This window comes from Belonocnema kinseyi, chromosome 2 (genome assembly GCF_010883055.1).
Source record: "Belonocnema kinseyi isolate 2016_QV_RU_SX_M_011 chromosome 2, B_treatae_v1, whole genome shotgun sequence".
NCBI lineage: Eukaryota > Metazoa > Arthropoda > Insecta > Hymenoptera > Cynipidae > Belonocnema > Belonocnema kinseyi.
The window spans coordinates 158813972-158839270 of NC_046658.1; the positions used below are offsets into that span (position 1 = coordinate 158813972).

Sequence of the window (25299 nt, forward strand, 5' to 3'; positions counted from 1 at the left end):
AAGCTATCTAAGGATGGTACTATAGAACGCCACCTCAAGGTAGGCCTAGTGGCGCCATCTCTTGGTCAGGCCGGAAACTTATCAATCCACCCTCGTATGTTGGCAAAGCTTATACTCTTTTATCAACAGTTTCTCATTGAAACTCCATCAAATCTTATCCGAGTAGAAGTTTTATCAAATCCTATCTCACATAGTTACAAAAGTTTCTATCAAATTCTATCCATAAAAAATCTCACGATTTTCTATCAATAGATTATAGTTGCGTCTCTGTCAAATGTTATCCAAACAAAACTTTATATAAAATACTATCAATAGTTTATCATGTAAATCTTTTAAAATCTTATTGTCACCTGACTTGAATCAAATTCTGTGTTCTAGAATCTTGGAAGTTTTTATCCAGCTGTATCCGTCGAAAAAATACTATACTATCAACAGATTCAAATGACAATATGTTTGTAGAAAAATATAAGATTTCTCGACAAGTAGGATTTGATAGAAATTTTCTAGGTTCAGGAAAATAGCATTTGGTACAAGTCTGGTGCGGATTAGATTTGACAGTTCTTTAGTAAAAACTGTCGATAGAAAAAGTGTGAGATTGCCCGATGGATAGAGTTTGGTAGCACTTTTTGAGCTTGCCTAATAATTTGGATAGAACTGCAGAATGAATTGATAAGATTGAATTCAATTATTAACAAAAAAGGTATATAAATGTATAGAATTTGTTAGAACAGTGGCCAATTTCACTTTAATAAGAATCCATGACAATTTTATTCAAACGTTTTATAGATATGTATTGCCTTCTTGGTAGGACAATGTGTGTCACTTCCAAGAAAGATGAGGATTCTTTTTGATAGATCTTCTATCAGAAGTACTTGATAGAAAGTTGAACAAAATTCTTAAAATTACCCAAGCAGAAATCGGGCTACAAACCTGAAATCGGATTACAAACTAATAATTTTTTTCATCGAAACCTATCAACATTCTTCAACAGGAGTGAACTGATAGTTGCGAAAAGTCTGCTCACAAAGTTGTATTACATTCTCGAGCAAAAAGTAAAACAAAATAATAAACAATTTTCAGGGTGAGATGATATACGTTTTGAAGCAAATTGAGTTGGGTCCAGCTCAAATTTGCAGTTTTGTGATTGGAGACGCCTGTGACGATGCCTATAACCCACAACATGAATGGGAAGTGGCATTTCCTCCAGTGAAGAAGCCACCAATACAGCCACCAATCCCACCTAAAGAAGGTGGACCAACCTTCAAGGTTTTGCACATTTCGGATACTCATTATGACCCTTATTATCAAGAAGGCTCAAATGCCGAATGCAATGAGCCCCTTTGTTGTCGACTCACAAATGGACCTCCTCTTACTGCCTCTGCTGCAGCTGGAAGATGGGGTGACTATAGAAAGTGTGATACGCCCAAGAGGACAGTGGACCACATGTTGAAACATATCGCCGACACACATTCTGTATGTATTTAACATTTTGTTTTATTTCATTTTTTTCAAGATTCGAAAGGATGAAAGTCCATAAAGTTCATTAACTTTTAATGCAAGGAGAAAAAATGGAGCAAGGTCGGGTCTGATGTCGTACAATCAGAATTAGGACTCCTGAAGCTTATAAAGAAATAAAAAGTTTCTAAACTGGCGTTATTCTTTTTAAATAAACATTTTTGTCATAATCAAACATGTATCTATGGATTTTGTCATTTTCTAAAAGTAGATTTGTTATTTTCACATTTAAGACCGGAATATCTAAGCGTTTCATATTCTGATTATTAACTTTAGACTAAAATCTGAACAAATTTTGTTTTTGAAAGTTTGGAATTTCTGGAAGAAGAAAAATTACAGTTTTCCTTTATTGGTCTTCAAATCTCTATTACTCTGAAATTATTATTTTTCTTTTTGAACGTGTTTCGTGTATATAGTTCCGTCTCCAAATTCTGGAAAATTTACAACTTTTTTGGACGAACAAAAAATGTTTCCGAGAATGTTGAATTTTCAATAAATACATGAACTTTCAACAAATAATTAAATTTCTAAGAAAAAAATATCAGTATTTAGTCAAAAATAAAATGCACAAATATCTCAATTAAGACCACAAAACTTGAATCAGGCTATTAAAATCTTCAGTTTAAAAAATCTATTTTTAAATCGAACGATGAAACTTTAACAAATTTGTACAAAGGTGTTGAATTTTCAACCAAAAAACTAAATTTTGTAACAAGAATATAATTTTTCGCTTGAAAAAGATGAATTTCCAACAAAAAAAAATGAATATTCATTCAAATAGTTCACTTTTCATCCAAAAAGACATTTTTTAACAAAAAATGGAATAATTAAATTTCTGGTTAAAAAGATTAATTTTCAACAGTTGCATTCAAGCAAAAAAAAAAGGATTAAAAAGAAATAGTTGAATGCTTAATTAAAAAAGTAATAAAAACACAACAGTTCAATTTTCTACAAAAAAGAATTACTTTTAACCTCAGATAGTTGGATGTTTGATCAAAGAGATCAATTTTTAAAGAAAATTGATGAAGCTTTTTGAAATAGTTAAATATTTTAAATAAAAAAAAGAATTTTCGATGAAGAAGATTATTTCTCTCTCAAAAAAAAATGTTCAACGAAATAAATTAATATACATTCAAATATTTCACTGTTCATCCAGGAAAGATACATTTTCCAAAAGAAAAGGAATAATGAAATCTCTAGTTAAAAATTTATTTTGCAAAAAAAAACACAAATTTTGTAAAAAAATCGTTCAATTTTCAATCAAATAGATAAATTCTAAATCAAAATTATGAATCTTAAACCAAAAAAAAAACTGAATTTTTACCAAATAAGTTCAATTCTTAATCAAAGACTTGAATTTTGAACCAAAACGTATGAATTATGAATATAAAACATATCTTTGATATTTTAACAAAAAAATATTTTAATTTCAAATTAAAAACAGTTTATTTCAACCGAAAAATTTTGAATTCTTCACGAAATAGTTATATGCTTAATGAAAACAAATTAATAATCAACAAAACTGTTGAATTTTCAACAAAAAAGAAATAATTTTAACCACAAATAGTTGGATTTTTTTACGAAAGAGATAAATTTTTAAACCAGAGTAATAAATCATTAACTAAAATAAATGAAGTTTTAATAAAAAAATGAATCTTATACCAAAAAAGCGAATGTTCACCAAAATAGTTCTATGTTCAGCCAAAGAGATGAATTTTCAACTAAAATAATAAATCTTCAATCTAAAACATAAATAACTAAACAGATTAGTTATTGATAAAAAAGAAGACTTAAAAGAACATGAATTTTCAAGAAAACAGATAATTTTTCCACCAAAAATTTAATAGTTAAATTCACAGATAATTTTTTTTTTAATTCAACAAATGATTTAAATTTACTCGTCAAAGAATGATTTTTTAATAAACCATTTCAATTTTCAACAAAAAATACAAATTCTTAATATCAAATGTTATAGTTAATATAATATAGTTAATATAAATAGGCTTTAACCAAAAATTAAATAATTAAATTTACAGTTGAAAAATTAATTTTCATTAAAAAAAAAAACATATTTTCTAACAAAGGAGTTATAGTTTTACCCCTAAAAATAAATTTTTAATAAAACAGTTCAAGTTTCAACGAAGTAGTTTAATTTCAAAACAATAAGATTAATTTTCTAATAAAAGACAAAATTTTCAACAAACCACATGAATTTTCAAACAAATAATAGAATTTTCAACTGGGAAAGATAATTTTTTAACTAAAAATACAATAATTAAATTTACAGTTAAAAAATGAATGTTAACCCAAAAAGGTATGTTTAACCAAGTAGTTGAATTTTCAACTCAAAATTCGTTCAAGCGAGAAAAAAATTCAAACAAATTGTTTAATTTTCAAGTCAAAATGCGAATATTCCTCAAAACGGCTAAATTTTCAACCCTAAAAATATGAATATACAATAAGAAAGTTAATTCTCATACAGAATGGTAGCAAGTATTTTGCACTTTTTCAATAAATTCTTATATGAGCAAAAGTTTTGTTTGTACCTTTTTTATTTCTTACTGATCACTAGCAATGACTGTACAATAAAAAATTCTTTATAATTTTTTAAACAATATAATTTATTTAAATTGTCAAATCAAGGTAGGGAACAGAAGATGTTAATCGATTCAAAAAAATAAAAATTTCACTTTTTTCGGATATAATTTTTAGAGCAAGAATGATAAAAATGCCATAAAAACGAACCACTTTTCATACATTGAGAAAAAATTAATTTAAAAAATGCAGCTTCAACTTACATTTAAAATTATAGTAAAAAGACGGCATCAGATACTGAAAGTTAAAAAACTAAATTATTGAATACAGCAAGTCAAAAGACACATAGTTTTTCAAATATTTCTAAGTCCCCTATTATAAAAAATGAACGATATTACTATTTTACACAATGTGCAATTAAATCAGATTTTAAATATCTTTGAACAAAAAATTTTCAATATAGAGGAGTTGTATTTTACTTCGCAAGAATTTTAAAGTGGATTTCGCCACTCGCTTCCTCGCCTTTGCGATTCAGCTTAATGTAAAAACCGGTCTCTCTTGTATTCGAGAACTCAGTCGAAGAATTATTTTCTTTTTAGATAAAGTTTGTAGTTTTAGCATTGAAGTGCATTAGCGATAAAATAAAATACACTAAAAAATTTATCATTTTGATAAAAATTGAAGGCGATGAACTAGAATTTGCTCAACTAGTTTTTAATAATTTATTATACCATTAACAGGTTTTCAAAGATTAGATTAAAATGTTATTGTTCTTTAAAGTATTGAGTAAATAATGAAAAAATATAGATAATGAAATGAGTGGAAAGTCTACAATTATTAAAGAAAAAATTGAATTTTATTAAATGAACAGGATATTGACTACATCCTATGGACTGGTGACTTGCCTCCTCACGATGTTTGGAATCAGACGAGGGAAGAAAATATTAATGTCTTGCGAGATACAGTCAATCAGATGCTCGAGATGTTCCCTGGAATTCCAATTTTCCCATCTCTTGGTAATCACGAGAGTGCTCCAGTTAATAGGTAATATTTCATTTATTAATAATAATAATAATAATAATAATAATAATAATAAGAATTCTTCATAATTTTTAATAATAAATCCAACAATAATATTCTTAAATTTTTGACCACATGTTTGAAAAATTATTTAAAGTTGGCGCCGCGCGTCTACGAAAAGAAGAGGTTATTGCCTATTACGATGTTCATTCAATCTTTCAACTCCCCCTCTCCCATAATTTTCCAACCCTACTTTGCAACCTTTCGCCTAATTTCCCTCTCCTCACTTACTCAACTTCTCCCACTCTCTTGCCCTTAATTTTTTGTTCACTTCCTCTCCTACCGCCAGTTTTCCATCTGCCAATTCACCTCACCCCACTTTGCTTTCCTTATCTCACTTTTCTAATTGACTTCCCCAACAATCTTACTTTCCCAGTCCTCAAGTCCCCTTTTGAACAGACCTACATTTCCCTGATAATCTTCCTCTAACTTCCTCTAAATCTACTCTGATTACTCCCCTACTTTCCCTAATTTTTTCAAATACACTAATTCTCCACCAGTTGCTTCCCCTAATTTCTATCCTATCACTTCTCCTATTCCCCTCACCTTACTTTTTCTACTTCTCGTACTATCTTATCTTTACTTTCTCCTTCACATCACCTCCCACTTCTACTTTCGCACTCCTCCTTCTTTGCCTGTTTCCTCTTCTCCTCATTTACCCTGCTATGCCTTTCATCACTTTCTTAATTCGCCTCCCCAACCCTATCTAACTTGCTTTTCTACCTCTCAGTTCTTCTCTTCTACTAACCTATATATCCCTTCTGACTCTCTTCTTACTTCCCTACTTCTCATGTTTCTTCAGCATTGCTGATCCTGGTACCCCTCCTTTTCCTCCTACATAATTCCTCTCTATTAATTCTCCAGTTTTGATACTCTCGTCTTGCCCTGATACCCATCCCTCACTTCTCTAATTGAACCCTACACATCTTACTTCCTCACATGGTCCAAATGTAGTTCTCTTACTTTTATAATTTTCATACTTCCGCTATCTTTTCTGATACTAATTCCCCGCAAGTTCCTTTCTTCTTCTTTTTATCCCATTACGTCCCCTGTTCCGCGCCTCTCACTTCCTCTACTTCTCCCACTATTTTGTTCCTTACTTTCTCCTTCACTTCACCTCCTACCTCTACTTCTTCACCCCACTCCTTCTTTGCATATTTCTCTTCTCCTCATTTACCCTGCTATCCATTTGCTTACATTCCTAATTCGCCTCCCCAACCCTATCTGTCTTACCTTTCTACCCCATAATTCCTCTCTTCTACTCACCCACACTTGCCTTCTAACCCTCTTCTTACTTCTCTTACCAATACTCCTCTCACTTCCCTACTTTTTATACTTCTTTACCATTGCTGATCCTAGTACCCCTTCTTTTATTTCCCCTACATTCCACTTCATCACTTTTCCTTTTTCCCTTCTCCTCACTTACCCTGATACCCCTCCCTTATTTTTCCAATTCCCCTTCTCAATTCTACCTACCTTACTTTCCTACTCCTCAAGTTTTCTCTTTTACTCACTTTTAGTTTCTTACTATCCCTTTCCTCACTTCCTCTGCTATTCCTATTTTCCATTCCATTAATTTGCCTATTCATTTTCTTCGCACTTTATCTGTTGCCCCTCCCATCATCTTTCTACCCTTCATCAAAACTATAAGCGTTTCTTCACGGGGTTACGAAACCATAAACAAGGAAAAAAGATCATATTTATAACCCTTTAACCATATTATATTGATGAAAAACAACATTTTTATTGAATATGTTTTTTAAGATCGGGGAATAATTCTATTCTAAAAATTTTACTACGACACTATAATTTTCAAACTTTTGCATACTTTCAATAACAACATAACCGGTAACAGAAAAATTACCAGTTTTGACAATAAGATTTTTTACATAAATAAAATGATTAAGGTTTTATTTTAAAAGATTATTGTTAAGTTTTGAAGATTTTAAAATAAAAAGTTTAAGAAAAGTTTGCATTCTTTTCAAAAATATTTCGACGGTTTGAAAAGATGCAGGAATAATTTAAATCTTAACAAGATAAAAAAAAGGTTAAGTATTTGCAAAGATTTGAAGGGCATAAACAAATTTTCTTAAGATACTGGACAAATTTCAAATGATTTTTTATTTGAAAATTAAATTTCAAAAGAAAATTGAACAAGATTTAAAAAAATTTTTAATGAATTTTTAAATTTGCGAAAAAGAATGTAGAAGAATTTAAAAAAAAATTCTTCTATTTTACACATCACAAAGGCACACATAATACTCTACTTCGGACCGAAACATGTTTAAATTTCGCGCCATCCGAGATTATCAATTGCAAAAGATATCGTACATCACTCGAAGGGTTAGGCAGGTTCTCACGTCTTCATGTTCGCAAGACATGTTGTGAAAACATGTCTACTAACAATTCTTGTGATGTGATTTACTATTTCTTAAGATTCCTGGGGAAATGTTTAATGATGTTTTTATTAAAGAATTAATTTTTAAAGAAGATTCAATAAGATCTAAAAAGATTTTTAGGAATGCCGACATAAAAACTCTAGCAAATTTTAAGGTAATTTTTATCATATTTAAAGATTTTAAAAAATTTTAGGAAAAATTCGAATCGATTTGAAAGACATTTAGAAGTTTAAAATAATGTGACACATAATTTAAATTTTAAAAAGATTTCGCGACATTTAAAATATAATGTCGATCTTTAAAAACATTAAAATAAAATTTTGAAGCTATTAAAAATTGTTGCATGGTTTCAAGATAATAAAAAACGTCTTTAAGGTTACTTGCTATTTTCCAAGCTATTTTTTATTTTGAAAATTGAAAATTTAAAGAAATATTTTTAAATATTTCAAAAATTGTAAAAAAAATCTATAATCTTAAAAAATTTCGAGATACTTTTTCGGCGTTCTCGAAATCTTTAGAAACTATTTCGAATTTTCTCAAGAAGCCCAAAAAAATTGTTTTTGTATAACCTTTAAACAAATAAACTTAAAAAATAAATAGTTACTCGAAAATTTTAATTTCTATTGAAAATAATTTTACATCTCATATATCATCATGTTAAAAATATTTGTCTTTCCGGACGTAAATATCTTTCTTGGTTAAAAATCCACCTAATTTTTTATGAATTGTGCTTTCTTGGAGGAATTCTACTCCTTTTGATATAAAGTTTAAATTGATATTCATTGAAATATCAATTAGGCATTACATTTTTCGTTGATTAGTCATTATTTTTGGGAAAAATTGAATATTCTTCTTTGAAAACTATTTTTGTAGAAAGTTTTAATTAAGAATTCAACTATTTTGTAGAAAATTGGTCTTTTTTGGATGAAATCAACTGTTTTAATTTAAAATGAGAATATTTTCTGGTTGAAAGTTTAATTCTGAATTACATTTTTCTTTGAGAAATAATTTTTTTCTTTCAAATTTAACTATTTGGTGAAAAATAACTGTTTTGTTAAAATTTAAATTTGTTAAAATTTTGATTTGACATCTCAAATCTTGAAAAATCTTTTTAATTTCCTCAAGAATTTCAAGGAATTTTTATTTATATAATCTTAGAGAAAAATAAACAAATAAAACTGAAAAATACAGTTGTTCGAAAAATTTTTAGATTATATTAAACATTATTTTTTCCATCAAATGGAAAAACTATACGCGCTCGTAGCGCACAATAGAAAACACTAGTCTTTTTAAAAATATATTCCCAGTTAGAAAAGTTATATATAGTTTGTATATAGTGGATAAGAAAAGGATATTTTTCATTGGTTTTATAAATTTTGCTGTACAAAACAAATACAAAATATCAGTGTTTGTTCAGTGTTTTATCATTGTTTTTTTTTAACCTGGATGACAAAAATAATTTGAAAATAAAATTTCATTCCAAAAGTTTCCCACCGCCATTTGTACCAGAAGAAAACAGCATATCCTGGTTGTATGATGAATTGGATAAACAATGGAGGAAATGGTTACCAGCCGGAGTTTCTCATACAGTAAGAAGAGGCGCCTTCTACTCAGTTTTAGTTCGACCAGGTTTTAGGATTTTATCAGTAAACACAAATTATTGTAACAACAAAAATTGGTGGCTTCTGATAAATAGTACGGATCCAGTCAGCGAATTGCAGTGGTTGATTTACGAACTTCAGGGAGCTGAGATGAATGGGGAAAAAGTTCACATCATCGGACACATTCCCCCGGGCCATTCAGATTGTTTGAAGGTCTGGTCAAGGAATTACTATCACATCATCAATCGGTTAGTGAATGCTGAATTTAATTTTGAAAACTAGTTATTTGTGATACAAGGACCTTAAGTGTTACTTTTTTGGCCGATTAATGCAATTGACAGGAGGCAAACTGCCACTCAGGGGCCGAGTGTCACACACTATTTTTTATCACACCAGTCGATCATAAGTGCAAATAGGCTGCATAGATTCTAAACCAATACAATTCAATTTATTCCAATCCAATCTACTCTAATCCAATTCATTCAAATTCAATCCAATCTATTCCAATCCACTTAATTCCAAACCTTTCAATGCACTCTAATCCACTCGCATCGAATTATTTCCAATTACTTCTGATCAACTTCAATCCAATTCAAACCCATTCATTCCAATCAATTTCAATACACTCCAATCCACTGCAAAACATTTAAGTCAACTTCATTTCAATCCAATCCACTCTATTTTAAACCAATTCAATTAATTATAATCCAATCCATTCCAAACCACTCCACTCCAATTCAATCCACGCAAATCCAATTAATTTCAATTCTTTCTAATCCAACCCACTCTTATACCATTAATTCAATACCAATCAACTGCACCCCAAACCAATTCATTCTAAACGAATACAATTTAATTAATTCCAATCCACTCCATTCCAATCCCTTCTAACCCACTCCAATCCATTTCCATCGAATTATTTCCAATTAATTCTAATCAACTTCAATTTAATTCAAACCCATTCATTCCAATCCATTCTAATACACTCCAATCCACTACAAAACATTTACATTAACTTAATTTCAATTCAATACACTCCATTTTAAACCAATCCAATTCATTCTAATCCAATCCAATTCACTTCAATCCACTCCAATCACATTAATTCCAATCGAATCTACTTTAATACATTCTACTGCATTCCATTCCAAATAATTCTAATTCAATCCACTATAATCCAATCCATTCCACCACAATCCATTCTGATCCAATCTATTTTATTACTTTTCAAACCAATTCAATCCACACCAATGCCATTCAACCTACTTCAATACATTCATTAGAAATTCTCTCCACTCCAATGTCATGCACTCTCATCAAATCCAATCTATTTAAATCCACTCCAATCAATTTCAATCCAATCAACTCCAATTCATTTTATTACAATCCACTACAATCCACTCTAATCAACTTCAATCTAATCCATTTCAATCTACTCCAAATCAATTTAATACAATCCAATTTATTTCAATTAATTCCAATCCATTCCAATCCACTACAAATCAATCGAATCGAATCCACTCCAAAAGAATCCAATCCACTCAAATCCAATGCATTCTAATCCAATCAATTCTAATCCCATTTATTCCAAACCAGTCCACTTAAATCCAATCGTTTCTACTCCTTTCCAATTCATTATATTCCAATACACTCTCGTCCCATTATTTCCAAACAAATAAACTCCACTCCAACTCAATTCATTTTATTCTAATAAAACCCCATTCACTTAATTCCAATGCACTCGATTCTAATCCAATTCATTCCAATTTAATCAAATTCAATCCACTCCAATCCACTCTAATTTAACCCACTCCATTCCAATTAATTCTAGACTAATCCACTCTAATCCAATTAATTCCAATCAAAATCTATTCAAATCCAATTAAATCCAATCCAATTGAATCTACTCTAATTCATTCCACTCCAACATTTTGGAGTCCACTCCACTTAAATATACTCCAATTAGATCCAATGCATTTAATCCAGCCAACTTCGATCCACTGTAATCCTATACATTCCTAATCCAAGCGACTCTTAACCAATTTATTCAATCCAATCTAACATAAAGTAATATATTCCAGTTAAATTCAATCCAATTCATTCAAATTGAATCAAATTTACTCCATTGCATTCCAAACCAATCCATTTTATTCCATTCCCATCCAATTCAATCCACTCCAAATTACTTCCATCTATTTTAATCCTCTCAGGTACACTTTAGTTCAATTTATAATTCAACCCACTGCAATTAAATTAATTCATTCCAACTCAATCGACTCCAATTCATTTCTATCCAATCTAATAAAGTCGATTCCAATACAAATAAGTTCAATTTATTCAAAATCAAATTCATTAGAATTCCTCTCGACTCCAATTCAATCCACTTTCCTCGAATCCAATCTTCTCAAATACACTCCAATTATTCCCAATATAGTTCATGCCAATATACTCTAATCCAATTCATTCCAATTCATTCTAGCCCAATCGACTGCAATTCAATTCATTCTAATTCATTCCAATTCATTCTAGCCCAATCGACTGCTATTTAATTCATTCCAATTTTATTTAATTCAATCTAATTCATTCCAATCAAATCCAATTCATTCAACTCAAATCTACTCCATCCCATTTAAATCCAGTTTAATTGATTCCAATTCAATTTAATCCAGTCCACTTCAATCCCAATCATTAGAAATCCTCTCCGCTCTTCTTCCAATTCCTTACACTCCAATCGAGTCCAATCCAATCCATTCCAATTCAATTCAATCTAATCGAATTACAGTCTCAGTTACTTTATAGTACGCTGTGCCCTGAATGAACAATTTTTCGGTCTACCCTAAAAAATGCTATTTTAGATATAGTTTTCATTATCTAAATTCGCACTTATCATAGTGGTGTGATAAAAATCTTTTATTTCATTTACTGATTAAATCACGATTAGCTCTAGAGAAAAGCCGTCAAGAGCAAAACAAAAAGCTACCAAGAACCCTAATCTGGAAGGCAATTTGAATATTTAATTAAATTTGATATGTAGGTACGAATCAACGATAACAGCACAGTTTTTCGGCCACACACATTATGATGAATTTGAAGTCTTTTACGACACGACAGATCTTGGAAGGGCTTTGAGTATAGCTTATGTGGGACCTTCTGTCTCACCTTATTATGATCTTAATCCGGGATATCGGATATATTACGTGGATGGGGATCATCCAAAAACGTCGAGGGTGAGACAACAATTTTTAAACTTTATTTCTTTTTTTTGACAAATTACAAATTTTTTATTATAAACATTTAGGACAAAATCAACTTTATTTAAACTTCTTTATTCTTTTTATTCTTCCCATTTTCTTTTTTTTTTTATTGTTTCCTTAAACTTTCTTCTTTATTCATAATGTGTACCCTACGGGTTTACATGACTTCCATTCCTTACAATCTTTCCGCTTATATCTATTTTTTTCAATCTTATCCTTTCTATATATACAATTATTTACAACTATTTACATAAGTCTTATATCGAGTTCCTTATCTCTATTTTCTGCGATAGCGCAATTTAGGACTTATAAGCAAACGATTGAGCGAGCGAACGAAAGCGAGAGTGCAAGTGAGAGAGAGAGAGAGAGAGAGAGAGCATGAGAACGCAAACGCATCTTAGTCTACTTAACTTTTACCTTACCATTTACTTACAATCTTTTCGCTTCTAATCTAAGCGACTTCCGTTTCCTTTTTCTTTCATTTTTTACACCTTTATTTGCCTTTTTTCACATGCATTCTTTCATTCTCTCTTATTCACTCCTCTAGCACCTTCCAACTCCTTCATCCATTCTTCCCCTAATACATCCTCCCCTAGAATCTTAACCACATTCTCTTTCCAGCTTCCTTTATCTTCCATTTCTCTCCTACATCCTTCCCATACATGCTCCCATGTTTCCTCTTCCTATTCACATATTCTAAAGTTTCTGTTCTCTTCTTTTTCCCAGTACATTCTCTCCCTTACATCGTTTCCCAATCTGAATCTTGCTATTCTGGTCCACCTCTCTACCCCTCCATTTATAAATATTTTGGCACTTCTTCCTTTTTTATCATCTTATACCACTTATTGTATTTTAATTCCTCAATCATCCCCCATCTTTCTATTAATTGTCTTTCCCTCTCCTTTTTTTCCAATTCTTCATAGTGTACTCCAGTCCCATCTTCTGTTTCTCTATCATTAAAGAATTTCCATAATTCACTTGGAATCTCACCTATACTAGGTGCCTTTCCATCCTTCATTATTCCTAAAACCTTAACTATTTCTCCCCTTGATATGTTCTCTTCCTCATCTCTTTCTCTACCATATTTTCCTCCCTTTACAACTTTTCTCTCTACTCTTCTAGCAAATCCAAAAAACATTTCTTCCATTCTACCATTTCAATATCTTAATTTACTCTTTTTCTTCTTTTCCTTTCTTCGTTTACTACCTTCCATACCTCTTCTTTCGTCCTAGCCTTTTCCGTCTCTTCCTCAAACCTTTTATTCTCTTCCTCTTTCTTTTGGTGACACAACTCAGTGTACTCTTTCTTTTTTTCCTATATTCTTTTCCATTACTTTGTTCTTTTCTCCACTTTCTTAATTCCTTTCTGACCTCCTTTTTTTCTCTTTGCAGTCTCATCCCACCCACTTCTATTCCCCCTTTACTAACTCGATTTTTGTTTGTGCACTCTAATCCTATTTTTATTTCTCCTATTATTTTTCCCATCTCCTCCTCCACATTTCCCTCTCCCATTTTGATATTTATTATTGTTTTCTCTAAACTGTCTTTCTCTTCCCTTGACCAATCCCCTGTTCCTATACTTTTTACATTTGCTCCTCTTTTATTCATATTGCACTTGCTTATTTGTCCCTCTAATGTCACTATTAAGGGAAAGTTATCCGAATCAATATAATCACCTATATCTATTTTCTTAACCTTCTCTCTTACCTCATCATCCACCAGCACAATAATCAATTATCGTTCCCTTTCACCTCCTGAGTGTGTATATTCTCGTTTCTCATCTCCTTCTATATTTTCCTTTAAGATATACCATCTCAACTCCTCCAATCTCTTCAACAACTCTTTTCCCTCCCCATTTAGTAACTCATCTTTGGATTTTCTTCCGCTCTCTTCTCCCCATTCCCTTCCTCCGCTGTCACCTGCTCTCGCATTGAAATCCCCACCTATTATCAGCCTACTCTCTTTATTTTCTTCAATCATATCTTTTATCTCCTCTGCTTTCTCCTGCATATCACCAAATACATAAACCTCCATTACCTTCCTCTTCTCTCCTTCCATCATTACCTCTTCTACTATTAATCCTTTTTTTTGTTCTTTCCTGTCTTTCTTATCTTTCCCTGTTATACATTCATTCCTTACTCGCATCACCATTCCTCCCATTGCTCTGCCCTTTTTATTCTTCCCCTTTCCATTTTGCACTTGCCATTTGTAACCTTTTAGTCACCTTCCCCGTACTCGTTCCCATCCCTTTTCATCTAACCACGTCTCCATAATTATGACTACATCCCATTGTGTCAAATGTCTCATAAACTCCCTATCCTTTCTCTCCAATCCAGCCATATTCCAGTAACAAATCTTCCATTCTTCCCCACTTTCGTTTCTCATCTTTTTCCCCTTCCTACTATTTCTTATTTTCTTATCTTCTGTTACTCCCTCCACTAGTTTTCCTGCACCTTATTTCTTACTATTTATTCCCTTTCTTCATCTCAATCCCACCACACTCCATCTATCTGTATTCTCCCATACTTAACCCATGTTCTCTTTCCCTTTTTTTCTTTCTTCTTCCGCTATTTTCCTTGATTTATATTGTATCTTCCTTTCTACCCATGTCAAATCATCCTCTATTCTCTCTGGACTTCCATATAATAACCTCTTCTTTGTCATCACCTCCCTCTTATGTTCCCATTTCTTTAGTTTCATTTTTAGTGCTTCTTCCAGCCCTTCCTTCAGCTCTTTCACCTCTAATCTTATACCCTTTATCACTATGTTTAATTTTCTTTGTTCCCTCTCTTTCTTTTCTATTCTTTGTTCTATTTTCTCAGCCTTTCCATCTCCTTATTTCCACTCTCTCCCCCACCACAATCCCGGTTCGAGCTTTCAAGTTTCTTCATCCTAACTTGCATCTCCTCTACCTTTTTATTATTATCTTCTTCCTGCTTTTCCAGCTTTTGTTCTAATGACTGCATCCTCTTTTCTAACTTTTCCTGGATTTATTCACCTTTTTTCATTTCCTTCTTAACTTCAGCCATTTCCCGCCTAATTTCCTTCTTTAATTTCCCTCCCCTTTTCTCCTGCTTTTCTTCATAAATCCCCATTACCTCTATCATCACTTCGCGAATTTCCTTTATTCTTTCCTCTTTCATCGTAACTTCATTTTCATCTCCGCTTCCGTCAGCCCCCTTACTATTATCACTCTTCCCTACAAAACTCTGCCTTTCCGGCGGCGGTCTAAACATCTTTTGATATTTCATTCTCGCCCCGATATCTTCCTTCTCTTCACTGCTTTCCCTCTCTCCTCTCTTCCTTTTGATAAAAGCCTCGATTGAACCTACGCTTTTTGCTCTTAATCTTTCCTTTTCTGTAGTTTTTTTTATACTTCCCCCTTGTCTTCCTTTCCTTTATCTCTTCTCTCGGCATACTGAACACTTCCTGCTCTAGATCTGTTTCTTCCGCGGAGATACTCGCTCCGCTAGCCACGAATCAAATTCAAACTCTCCCATCTTCTATGCTTTCCTGCCTCTATCTACCGTCGCGGTCTGGTACCTGTTTCCCCTTTCGGCGTCGCTACCCAACCCTGCTACTACCAATCCGATCAACACACTCCTCTCATCCTGTCACAAATCTCCAAACAAACTTCAAAACAAATCTGTCTCAATCCTCCAAAATATCTACCTCCCCTTTCCAATCTAACAATCCCTCAATTAATATCTCACATCCACACCCTTGTACACACTTCCACAATCCACTCACCTCAAATTGCACCACAATATCAGAAAAACTCAGCATCAACAATTCCCACTACTTTACACTTTCATGCCGGAAACGGTAGTCCCTTTAAACTTTCATTATTCTTTATTATTGGATGACTAATTTTGTGTAAATTATTAAGGTCAAAAAATTGAAAAGTTTGACAAATGCAATGTGGCAGAAGAAGCGACGCTTTTTTTCTCTAGGATTTTACAAGGATTTAACAAAGATTTCACAAAAATTTCAATGATTTCTCTAAGATTTCGCAGTTTTTAAATCTTTTCCAAAGATTTCGCAAAGGTTTCAATAATTTCACCAAAAAAAAAATATTTTAAATATTTTGCACATTTCTAAAAATTTCAGAAACATTGTACAAAGATTTTACAAAGACTTCAATGATTTTTTACAGATTTGAATACTGACCAAAGATTTCATAAAGATTTCAATAATTTCACAAATATTTCAAAATTATAAAAAATATTTCTTAAAGATTTCAGAAAGATTTTACAAAGATTAGAATGATTACCCACATATGAAAAAAATATTTCGCAAAGACTTCACAAAGATTTCGGATGGATTTAAAAGGTTTCACAAAGGCATAATGATTTCATACAAAGTTTAATAATCTGAAAAAGGTTTCAATGATTTTCAAAAGATTTCAAATATTTCACAAAGCCTTACACAATTTCACAAATATTATCTCATATTTAAAAAATATTTTTAATATTTTACAAAGATTTCAAATGCTTTGCATAAGTTTATAAGGGCTTTACAAATACTTCAATGATTTTCCAAAGGTTTTAACAATTAAAATAAGATATATATACAAAATATTTCAAAATGTTGTAAAATATTTTCTTAAGATTTCAATGATTTTCCAAAGATTTGAATCATTTCAAAAATATGATTAAAGGTTTCGAAAAGATTTGTGATAGATATAAACGATTTCCCAGACTTCAATATTTTCCCAAACATTTCAAAAATTTGAATAAGGAAGAAATATTTGATAAAGATTTCAATGATTATAACTATATTTATAAAATATTTGAAATACTTTACAAAGATTTTCGATAAATTTAAAAGATTTCACGGACTTTAATGATTTCTTAAAAATTTCAGAATTTCCCAAACATTTCAAAGATTTCGAATATTTTCCCAAGATTTCTGATGGGTTTCAAAAAATTGAAAAACGCATAAATGATTTCCCATAAATTTGAATAATTTTACAAATGATTCAAAGATATTTCGAAGAGTTTCAAAGATTCCACAAAATTCCAATGATTTCCTAAAGATTTCAAATATTTCGCAAATATATAAACAATTTTAGAAATGTTATCCAATTTTTAAAATATTTTACCAAAATTTTAATGATTTGCTAAAGCCTTCAAAAATATTTCAAATATTTTCCAAACAAATTGGATAATCGTAAAGACTTCAATGATTTCCCAAAGACTTCAACAATGTAAAAATATACCAAATATTTCAAAAATGTTTTTAATATTTTATGAAGATTTCAAAGATTTACAATTTTTATTAAATGTTTCGGATAGATTTAAAAGATTTCACGAAGCCTTCAATAATTTTCCAAAGATTTTAATCATTTAAAAAATATGATCAAATATTTATATAAAATATGTAAAATATTTCACAAAGATTTCCAAAAGATACCACAAAGATTTGAAAGATTTCGCATTTATTTTGAATAGATTTAAAAGATTTCACTGACTTTCATGACTTTCCAAAGATTTAAAAAGTTATACATTTTTTAAAAATGTTTTATCAAGATTTCAATGATTTCCTAAAAATTTAAAATATTTGATAAAGATTTCGGTTAGATTTAGAAGATTTCAATGATTTCCCAAAGATTTCAATAATTTCAAAAATATTTATAAAATGTTTAAAATATTTCCCGTGAATATTTCGGCTAGTTTTACAAGATTTTATGGACTTTTCAAAGATTTCGCAAACATTTCAACAATTTCACAAATATTTTCCAATATTTAAATGTGATTTAAATGGAGTTACTTTTTATTAGAAAAATGAAAACAAATTGTAAACAAAGTGTTGATTTTTCAATTGATTAAATTTTCAGTTTATTTATTTTACTTTGATTCAAATTTTTATTATTAATTTATTTACAAGTAATTACACGGATTAATATAATAAATATTTCAAAAATGTTTTAAATATTTTATAAATATTTCAATGATTTTCTAAAGATTTCAAATATTTCGCAAAGACTTTAATAATTTTCCAAAGATTTCAATCATTTCAAAAATATTATCAAATATTTATAAAATATGCGAAATATTTCGCAGAGATTTCCAAAGTTTAAAGATTTAAATGATTTTTAAAGATTTCAATCATTTTAGAAAACATCAAATTTTTATAAAATAATTCGCAAAGATTTCGGAGAGATTTAAATAATTTCATGGACTCCAATGGGTTCTTAAAGATTTCAACAATTTCTCAAATATTTCAAATATTCGACAATGATTTTAATGATTTTCCTAAGATGTCAAAGATTTTACAAAAATTTAAAATATTTGGCAAATATTTCGGATTGATTAAGAAGATTTCACAAAAACCAAAATTATTTCCCAAATACTTCAGATAGATTTCTTGAAAAATTCAAACGATCTGAAGAATTTAGTCACCCGATTTTTCGGAAATGATTTTTAAAAATGCATGTTACTTTTAGAAAAAAACATCTAGACCTAAACATACTTTTGATAGGAACTCATGGATACCTTCTACTTTAATTTCTTTTTTTACTAATATCATTACACTGGATTACGTTTTTAGGGATTTTTTTACAAAAGAAACAAGGATTTCCAAAAGCAAATTGCATTTTTTAAACTTGGAGATTTTTGGACCACTCTTGTGTGAACATTATTTGACCCAAAAAGTCGTCATTGACCATTTGTAATCTAGTGAATAAATAAAAATGAAAAATGTCGGGATTGAATCGTAAAAAAATTAATTTTTGCAGATGGTTATTGACCATGAGAGTTGGGTAATGAATTTGAAGGAAGCCAATTTATACGACTATCCAATTTGGCACAAAACCTACAGTGCAAGACAGGCTTATCAAATGTCTTCCCTTCTACCAAAGGATTGGGATGCCTTAATTGACAAGATGTCGAATGAACCAATGTCGTTCGATCTCTACTACAAGTAATTTTTTTTCTTACTAACAATATTTATTTTCCAAATATAATTTGGACGCACTTGTTCTAATTTAATTTATACCAGCAGGGAATAATTAAAGGCATGAATAATTCAAGAATCTCAATATAAATATTGCAGGGTAACATATAAAACCAAAAAAAAAAAGTTTTGGTCTTATTACAAAATCAAAGAATTAAAGTTCCTCTACATTTAATCTAATTAAAATTTAATTTAATAATAGAATTTTCTACTTAGGCTTCGACAGGATTTTTTATGCGTTTTCCAATTTATTCTCAAGGCCTCAAAAATTAAACTTTTTCAGAATTACGCATTTAAGGACGATACAAATTATTATCAGGTATCTATTATATCATTGCAGGCTTATTTCTTTTTTTTTTATATTCGTGTCTTTCCTTTATTTTGTCGATTTTCCATTTTAATACGAACTAAATTAAGAAGGCCCAACAAGAAAATCATACTATTTTTTGTTGAGCTAATTATTTTGGGGGGATATAGTGTACCACAGTCGAGCCTCTCATTAGGGCGCCTCTCAATAGGGCGTCTTCCCAACCGCGCGTGAACGTTACCTCCACTTTCTAGGTTCCGCGTTGATTTGGAAACATTTTGGAAATTACATTTTTCTTTAGAAGAAATACATATTAGTACATAACTTGGTTTGACATCTAGATTCATAATTTTTATCCGAAAGATATTTTTTTATTTGAAAAACTTAAGGCAAATGCGTTTGTTTCTTTCTGTTAATCAGGCAATCATAGGAAATGAATCATTCAGCCATGAAAAATCTACTTTTTAAAGTATTATTGTTAATTTTCAGTAGTTTCTGCAATTTTTTAAAGATAAATAATTACACACGGACCATTTCATTATCCAACATGGCTTCTAAAAAATGTGTAATTGTTTAAATCAATGTAATTTACTCAAACAATTATTTTTTCCCAAAAAATGTAAAAAAATAGTATTTTTTAATGAAATGAAGAATTAAGTCATTTTTGTAAGGAGCACATTTAAAAAAAAAATATGTTATTATTTGAACAATTAATTATTCTTTATTTTCCAAAAATCTAAAAATTGAGCCAGAGATGTCCGCTTTTTTCTCAAGTTGGTATCTTATGCTACTTTTTTCAAGAATTACATAATTTGTTTGAATTTCTCCTAATGATTAAAACATTTCCATTTGTTTAAACAATTTTTATTCGCTCCAGCAGTTTTCTTTCAAGAACTTGTAAAAAATAATATGAAATCAAACATATAATATTATTTTCCTGGCTGTACAGTATATAAAAAGAATTTTTTACCCATTTTTCAATTTTCTAAACAAAGTGTTTAAATAATTTTGTTCCAATAATATTTAAAAAATCTTATTTTATGAATTAAATATTATATAAAATCATTTTTAGCAGTAATAATTTTTGCTAAAAGCTTTATGTCATTGTTTTCGGTTAAAAATTTATATGTTTTGTTAAAAATTCATCACGTTGAGTAGAAATGCAATCTCTTTTGGTAAAAAATGCAATTGTTTGATTGGAAATTTAATTATTTTAATGAAAATTCAACAGTTCTTAATAAGTTATTAGTTTTGTTAAAAAATTCAATTGTTTTATTGAAAATTCGTCTTTTTGGACTAAGGATTGATCTATTTTGGTACAAATTTAAACTATAAGTAAAAAATTCATATTTTCGTTTCAAAAATTCAACAATTCAGTAGATAATTCAACAATTTGGTTGAAATTTTGTTTGTTTCTTGAATAAAAAATCATTTTTGGCTCAAAATTAAATTGTTTTTTATATAAGTTTCATCATTTTTGTTCAAAATGCAATTGCTTGCCTTAAAATCAATCTGTTTTCGTTGAGAATTCAACTATTTTGTTCAAAATTCATTTTTTTGTAAAATCAACGATTTGGTTGAATTTTTTTTTACTAAGAAGTGCTCCTGGATTGAATATTAAACTTTTTTGGTCAAAATTTATATCTTTGGCTGAAAATTTAACTTTTTTTTGTTTGAAAATTCATTTGTTTAGTTAAAAACTCGTCTTTTTCACTTAAAAATTCAAGTATTTATTGGAAATTTAACTTTTTATTGAAAAATCAACAATCTGTTAAAATTTTTTTTTTTTTTTTTTGAATGAAAAGTAATCTTTCGTTGAAAATGTAAATCTTTTGTTGGTAATTTATCTCTCTTGGCAGAAATTTAATCTTTTTGGTTAAAAATTTTTTTTTCTCGTCTTTTCGGGGTGGAAAGTTTAACTATTTGGTTAAAAATTAACTTTAGGTTGAAAGATCAACAATTTCATTTTTTTTCTTTTCTTTTTTCACAGAATAAATTATTTTGTTCGAAACTTAAACTCTTTTGTAGAAAAATTATCTCTGGGCAACAATTTAATATTTTTAAATAAAAATTCAACTGTTTTGTTGAAAATTAGTATTTTGAGGTTGAAAGATCTAATGCTTTGGTATAAACTTCAAGTATTGGTTGAAAATTTATACTTTTATTTGAAAAATTCAACTGTTTTATAGAAAATTGAACAAATCGTTTAAAATTTTGTTTCCTTCTTGCCCCACTTTTTGATTGAAAATTAATTTTTTTGTTTTTGATTCAGTTATTTATTGGTAAATTCGTACTTTTTTCAAATTAATTTAAACTGTTTTTTTATTACCAAATTTTTGTTGTAGATATATCAACCACTACATTTTCCATTAAGAATAAATTTTTTTGTTTGCAAATTTGAAAATTCCCTTTTTGGTTAAAATTGACCTTTTTTAGGTAAAAATTCAGCTTTTCTGTAGTTGATTATGAAATTTTAAACCAAAAATTTAAGTATTCATGTTTTTCTATAATATTCGTCTTTTTTGGGTAAAAATTGCAACTGTTTTATAAATATTATATAGTTTTAAATTTGACTATTTTGTTCAATTCTTTTTTTTCTGTTAAAAATGAACTGTTTATCTAAAAATTTAATTTTTTGTTAAAAAAATATTTTTTTAATTGGCAATTCAATTAATTGGTTGACAATTTATTAATTTTGTGGCAAATTTAACATTTTTAGTAAAAAATTCACCTTTCTGGTTGAAAATTTAATTATTTCATTTTTGGTTGAAAATGTATCATTTTTAGTTGAAAATTCAACCATTCAGCTTAAAGTTAAACTAATTAGTTGAAAATTAGTGTTTTAGGTTAAAGCTTTACTCTTCTAGTTAAAAAATTATCTCTTTGGTTACAAATTTTACTATTTTTTTCAAAATAAGTCCTATTTCGATTCAATTCAATCGTTATTCATTTAATCATTTCGATTCATTATCTGTTCTGTTCGAAAATTAAGCCACTTAATTTTATTTTATTTATTTTATGGTGAAAATTTAATTTTTTACTAAAAATTCAACTATTTTGGTTTTAGTAGAAAATCTATATTTTTAAGTTGAAAATTCGTATTTTTAATTTCAAAACTCATCTTTTTTGGTCGATATCTGGTTTTTTGGGTTAAAGACGCAAATATGCAATTAAAATCAATCGATTTTGGTTGACGACTTTATTTTATTTTTTAAAATACTTTTTCTTTCAACTGCTTGGTTAAAAATTCATGTCTTTTTTGGAAAATTTGACTTTTTTGGTAGAAAACTAATCTATTCTATTTTTTGTAAAAGTTTATCATTATTATAGTTGAAACGTGATCCCCTTGGTTCCAAATTTTACTATATTGTTAAAAATGTGTTCTTTGTTTTATTTAATTTAATTGCTATTGATCTAAAATTACATTATTTTTTGTTTGATTCAACATTTAATAAATTGCATTTTATACAATAATAGTTAATTAGTTAATTATATATATAAGAAAAAATTTCTTATAGGAATTATTATAAAAATTCGCCAATGAGGCCAACCTGTAATGACGAATGTCGCAAAAGGTTACTTTGCGATTTGAGAAGTGGAAGAAGTCACGATAGGAAGGCACTTTGTCAAAGTATCGAATCAAGAATAGATGGCGACACAAGAACAGGATGGCGAGCCTGGATCTACAATGGCCTAGCTATTTCGTACGTACATGATTGGTGGCAAGACACGTACTCACAAAAATGATACTAACAATTCATCAAAAAAGGCTTGAACTATAATAACTCACCAGAAAATGCCTTTTTTTTTAAACAAGCTTTACTGTATTAAAATCCACCTTGCAATCAGGCCTGTCCTCTACTCACCACTCACCACTCACCACTTACCGCTCACCACTCATCACTAGCAACTCACCACTTACCGCTCACCGCTCACCGCTCACCACTCACAACTAGCCACTCACCACTCACAACTAGCCACTCACCACTTACCACTCACCCGTCGCCACTTACTGCTTGCCACTGGTGAGTGCAAATGGTAGAAATGCACTATCTGGACTTTAAGTAAATTTTGCCTTTCTGGACAAGCCTGTTGTAGTTAAACTCGCGTTACCAAAAAATAATAATATTGCATGTATGACTATCAGGGTGCCTCATGAAATTCGTTTTTTTTTTAAATTTTGTCTGGACAATTTCTTTGTTTGGCAAAAAAATGATACCTTAGTTTTGCCATACGAAAAAAAAAATATTGGTCGTTATTGATGTTTTTATGTTGAAAATTCGACTTTTAACCATTTTTAATTTTTCTTTCGACAGAAAATTCTTTATCTGTTTCGTCAATTTTTTTTTTTTAATTATGAAAATTTCTGGAAATATTGCTTACTTTTTTGACAACCATTTATACTATTTCAAAAAATTAAAGAATACTTGTCGTACAGTAACAAAATAGGTTTGTTAAAAAAATCACTTCTTATGTTTAATTAAAAAAAACACACATTTTGTCCTGAAATATAACATATAAGGAATTTTCCATGTTACTCGAAATTTCGAAAAAAAAACCTTTTTGAGGTTCCTCAAGATTTAAAGAGAATTTAAATCTTACATGATTTTGTATTTTGAAAAATTAATTTTGAAGAAAAATTGAAAAAGATTTTCAAATATTCAAAATTGGGATGTGTGGTCGATTGTTAGAATTTTCAATACAAATTTAAATGTGCTGAAAATATGAAATTCTTTAAAGTAAAAAAAAAACAGCTTGATTTCCTTGAAAAAAAACTAAAATTACTTTTTTGGGGAGAAAAATGGAGCCAAATGTTCAGAAAATGTAAAAATTAAAAGAAATCAGGCCCGTTTAATGTACCGTTAAGATTTTTTTTCTGGCAAAAAATTTCATTTTTTAAGTGCTTTCAAATTTGTTTTAAGAATTCAAAAAAACGACTGCACACCTTCAAGTTCCATTATTTTTCTATAAATTTGAAAAAGAATGCAGAACATAAAAATAATTTTAAAAAACATTGGATTATGTTTAAAAAATATTTAGAAATTTTGAAAACATTCACAAATAATTTAAAATCAAGAATGTTTTCCAAAATTGTGTACAACGTAAAGCATTAAATATTTCAAACAAGAAATTTAGCGGGGTTTGAAAATTCTTAAAATTTATTGGAAATTGGTCGTTTTTGGTAGTAAATTAAGCTTTTTGTTTAAAAATTCATCTTTTTTAGTTGAAAATTCTTGAATTTTCTTAAAAATTCGTTTTTTTTTCGGTGGAAATAAAACTTTTTGTTTAAAGGTTATGTTTTTCAGTAGAAATTAAAATTTTTTGATTAAAAATTCGTCTTTTTTTCTGTAGTAAATTAATCTTTTTGTTTAAAAATTCATGGTTGAAAATGCAAGTTTTTGGTATTTTTGTTCGTGAAAAAAGAATGTGGAATTATTTAAGTCAATTTTTTCTAATTTAAAAAGATTTCTCGTAACCTTATGAATAATTAGATTCTTTAAAAAAAATATTTTGTGTTATATTTAAATTAAAAATTTTTTAAATTATAATTAATAACCTAAAAATGAAGTAAATGAGAAAAATAAGCAGTTATTCGAAATTTTAATCTTTTTTAGTTAAAAGTTTAATTATTTTGTAGGAAATTCGTATTTT

At 29.2% G+C, this 25299-nt stretch overlaps 1 protein-coding gene across 3 annotated transcripts in view; it reads left to right on the forward strand.

Moving 5' to 3' along the window:
• The window catches only part of LOC117167611 (sphingomyelin phosphodiesterase), a 100184-nt gene extending 76297 nt beyond the window's left edge, over positions 1-23887 (forward strand). For all 3 annotated transcript variants that reach the window (XM_033352671.1, XM_033352673.1, XM_033352672.1), the window contains exons 5-10: positions 1081-1473; positions 4922-5094; positions 9016-9378; positions 12165-12357; positions 19123-19307; positions 23166-23887. In XM_033352671.1, coding sequence (XP_033208562.1) covers positions 1081-1473; positions 4922-5094; positions 9016-9378; positions 12165-12357; positions 19123-19307; positions 23166-23394 — 1536 coding nt within the window. In that variant the 3' untranslated portion in view covers positions 23395-23887. The remainder of the gene's footprint in view (positions 1-1080; positions 1474-4921; positions 5095-9015; positions 9379-12164; positions 12358-19122; positions 19308-23165) is intronic.
• Positions 23888-25299: the final 1412 nt, after the last annotated feature.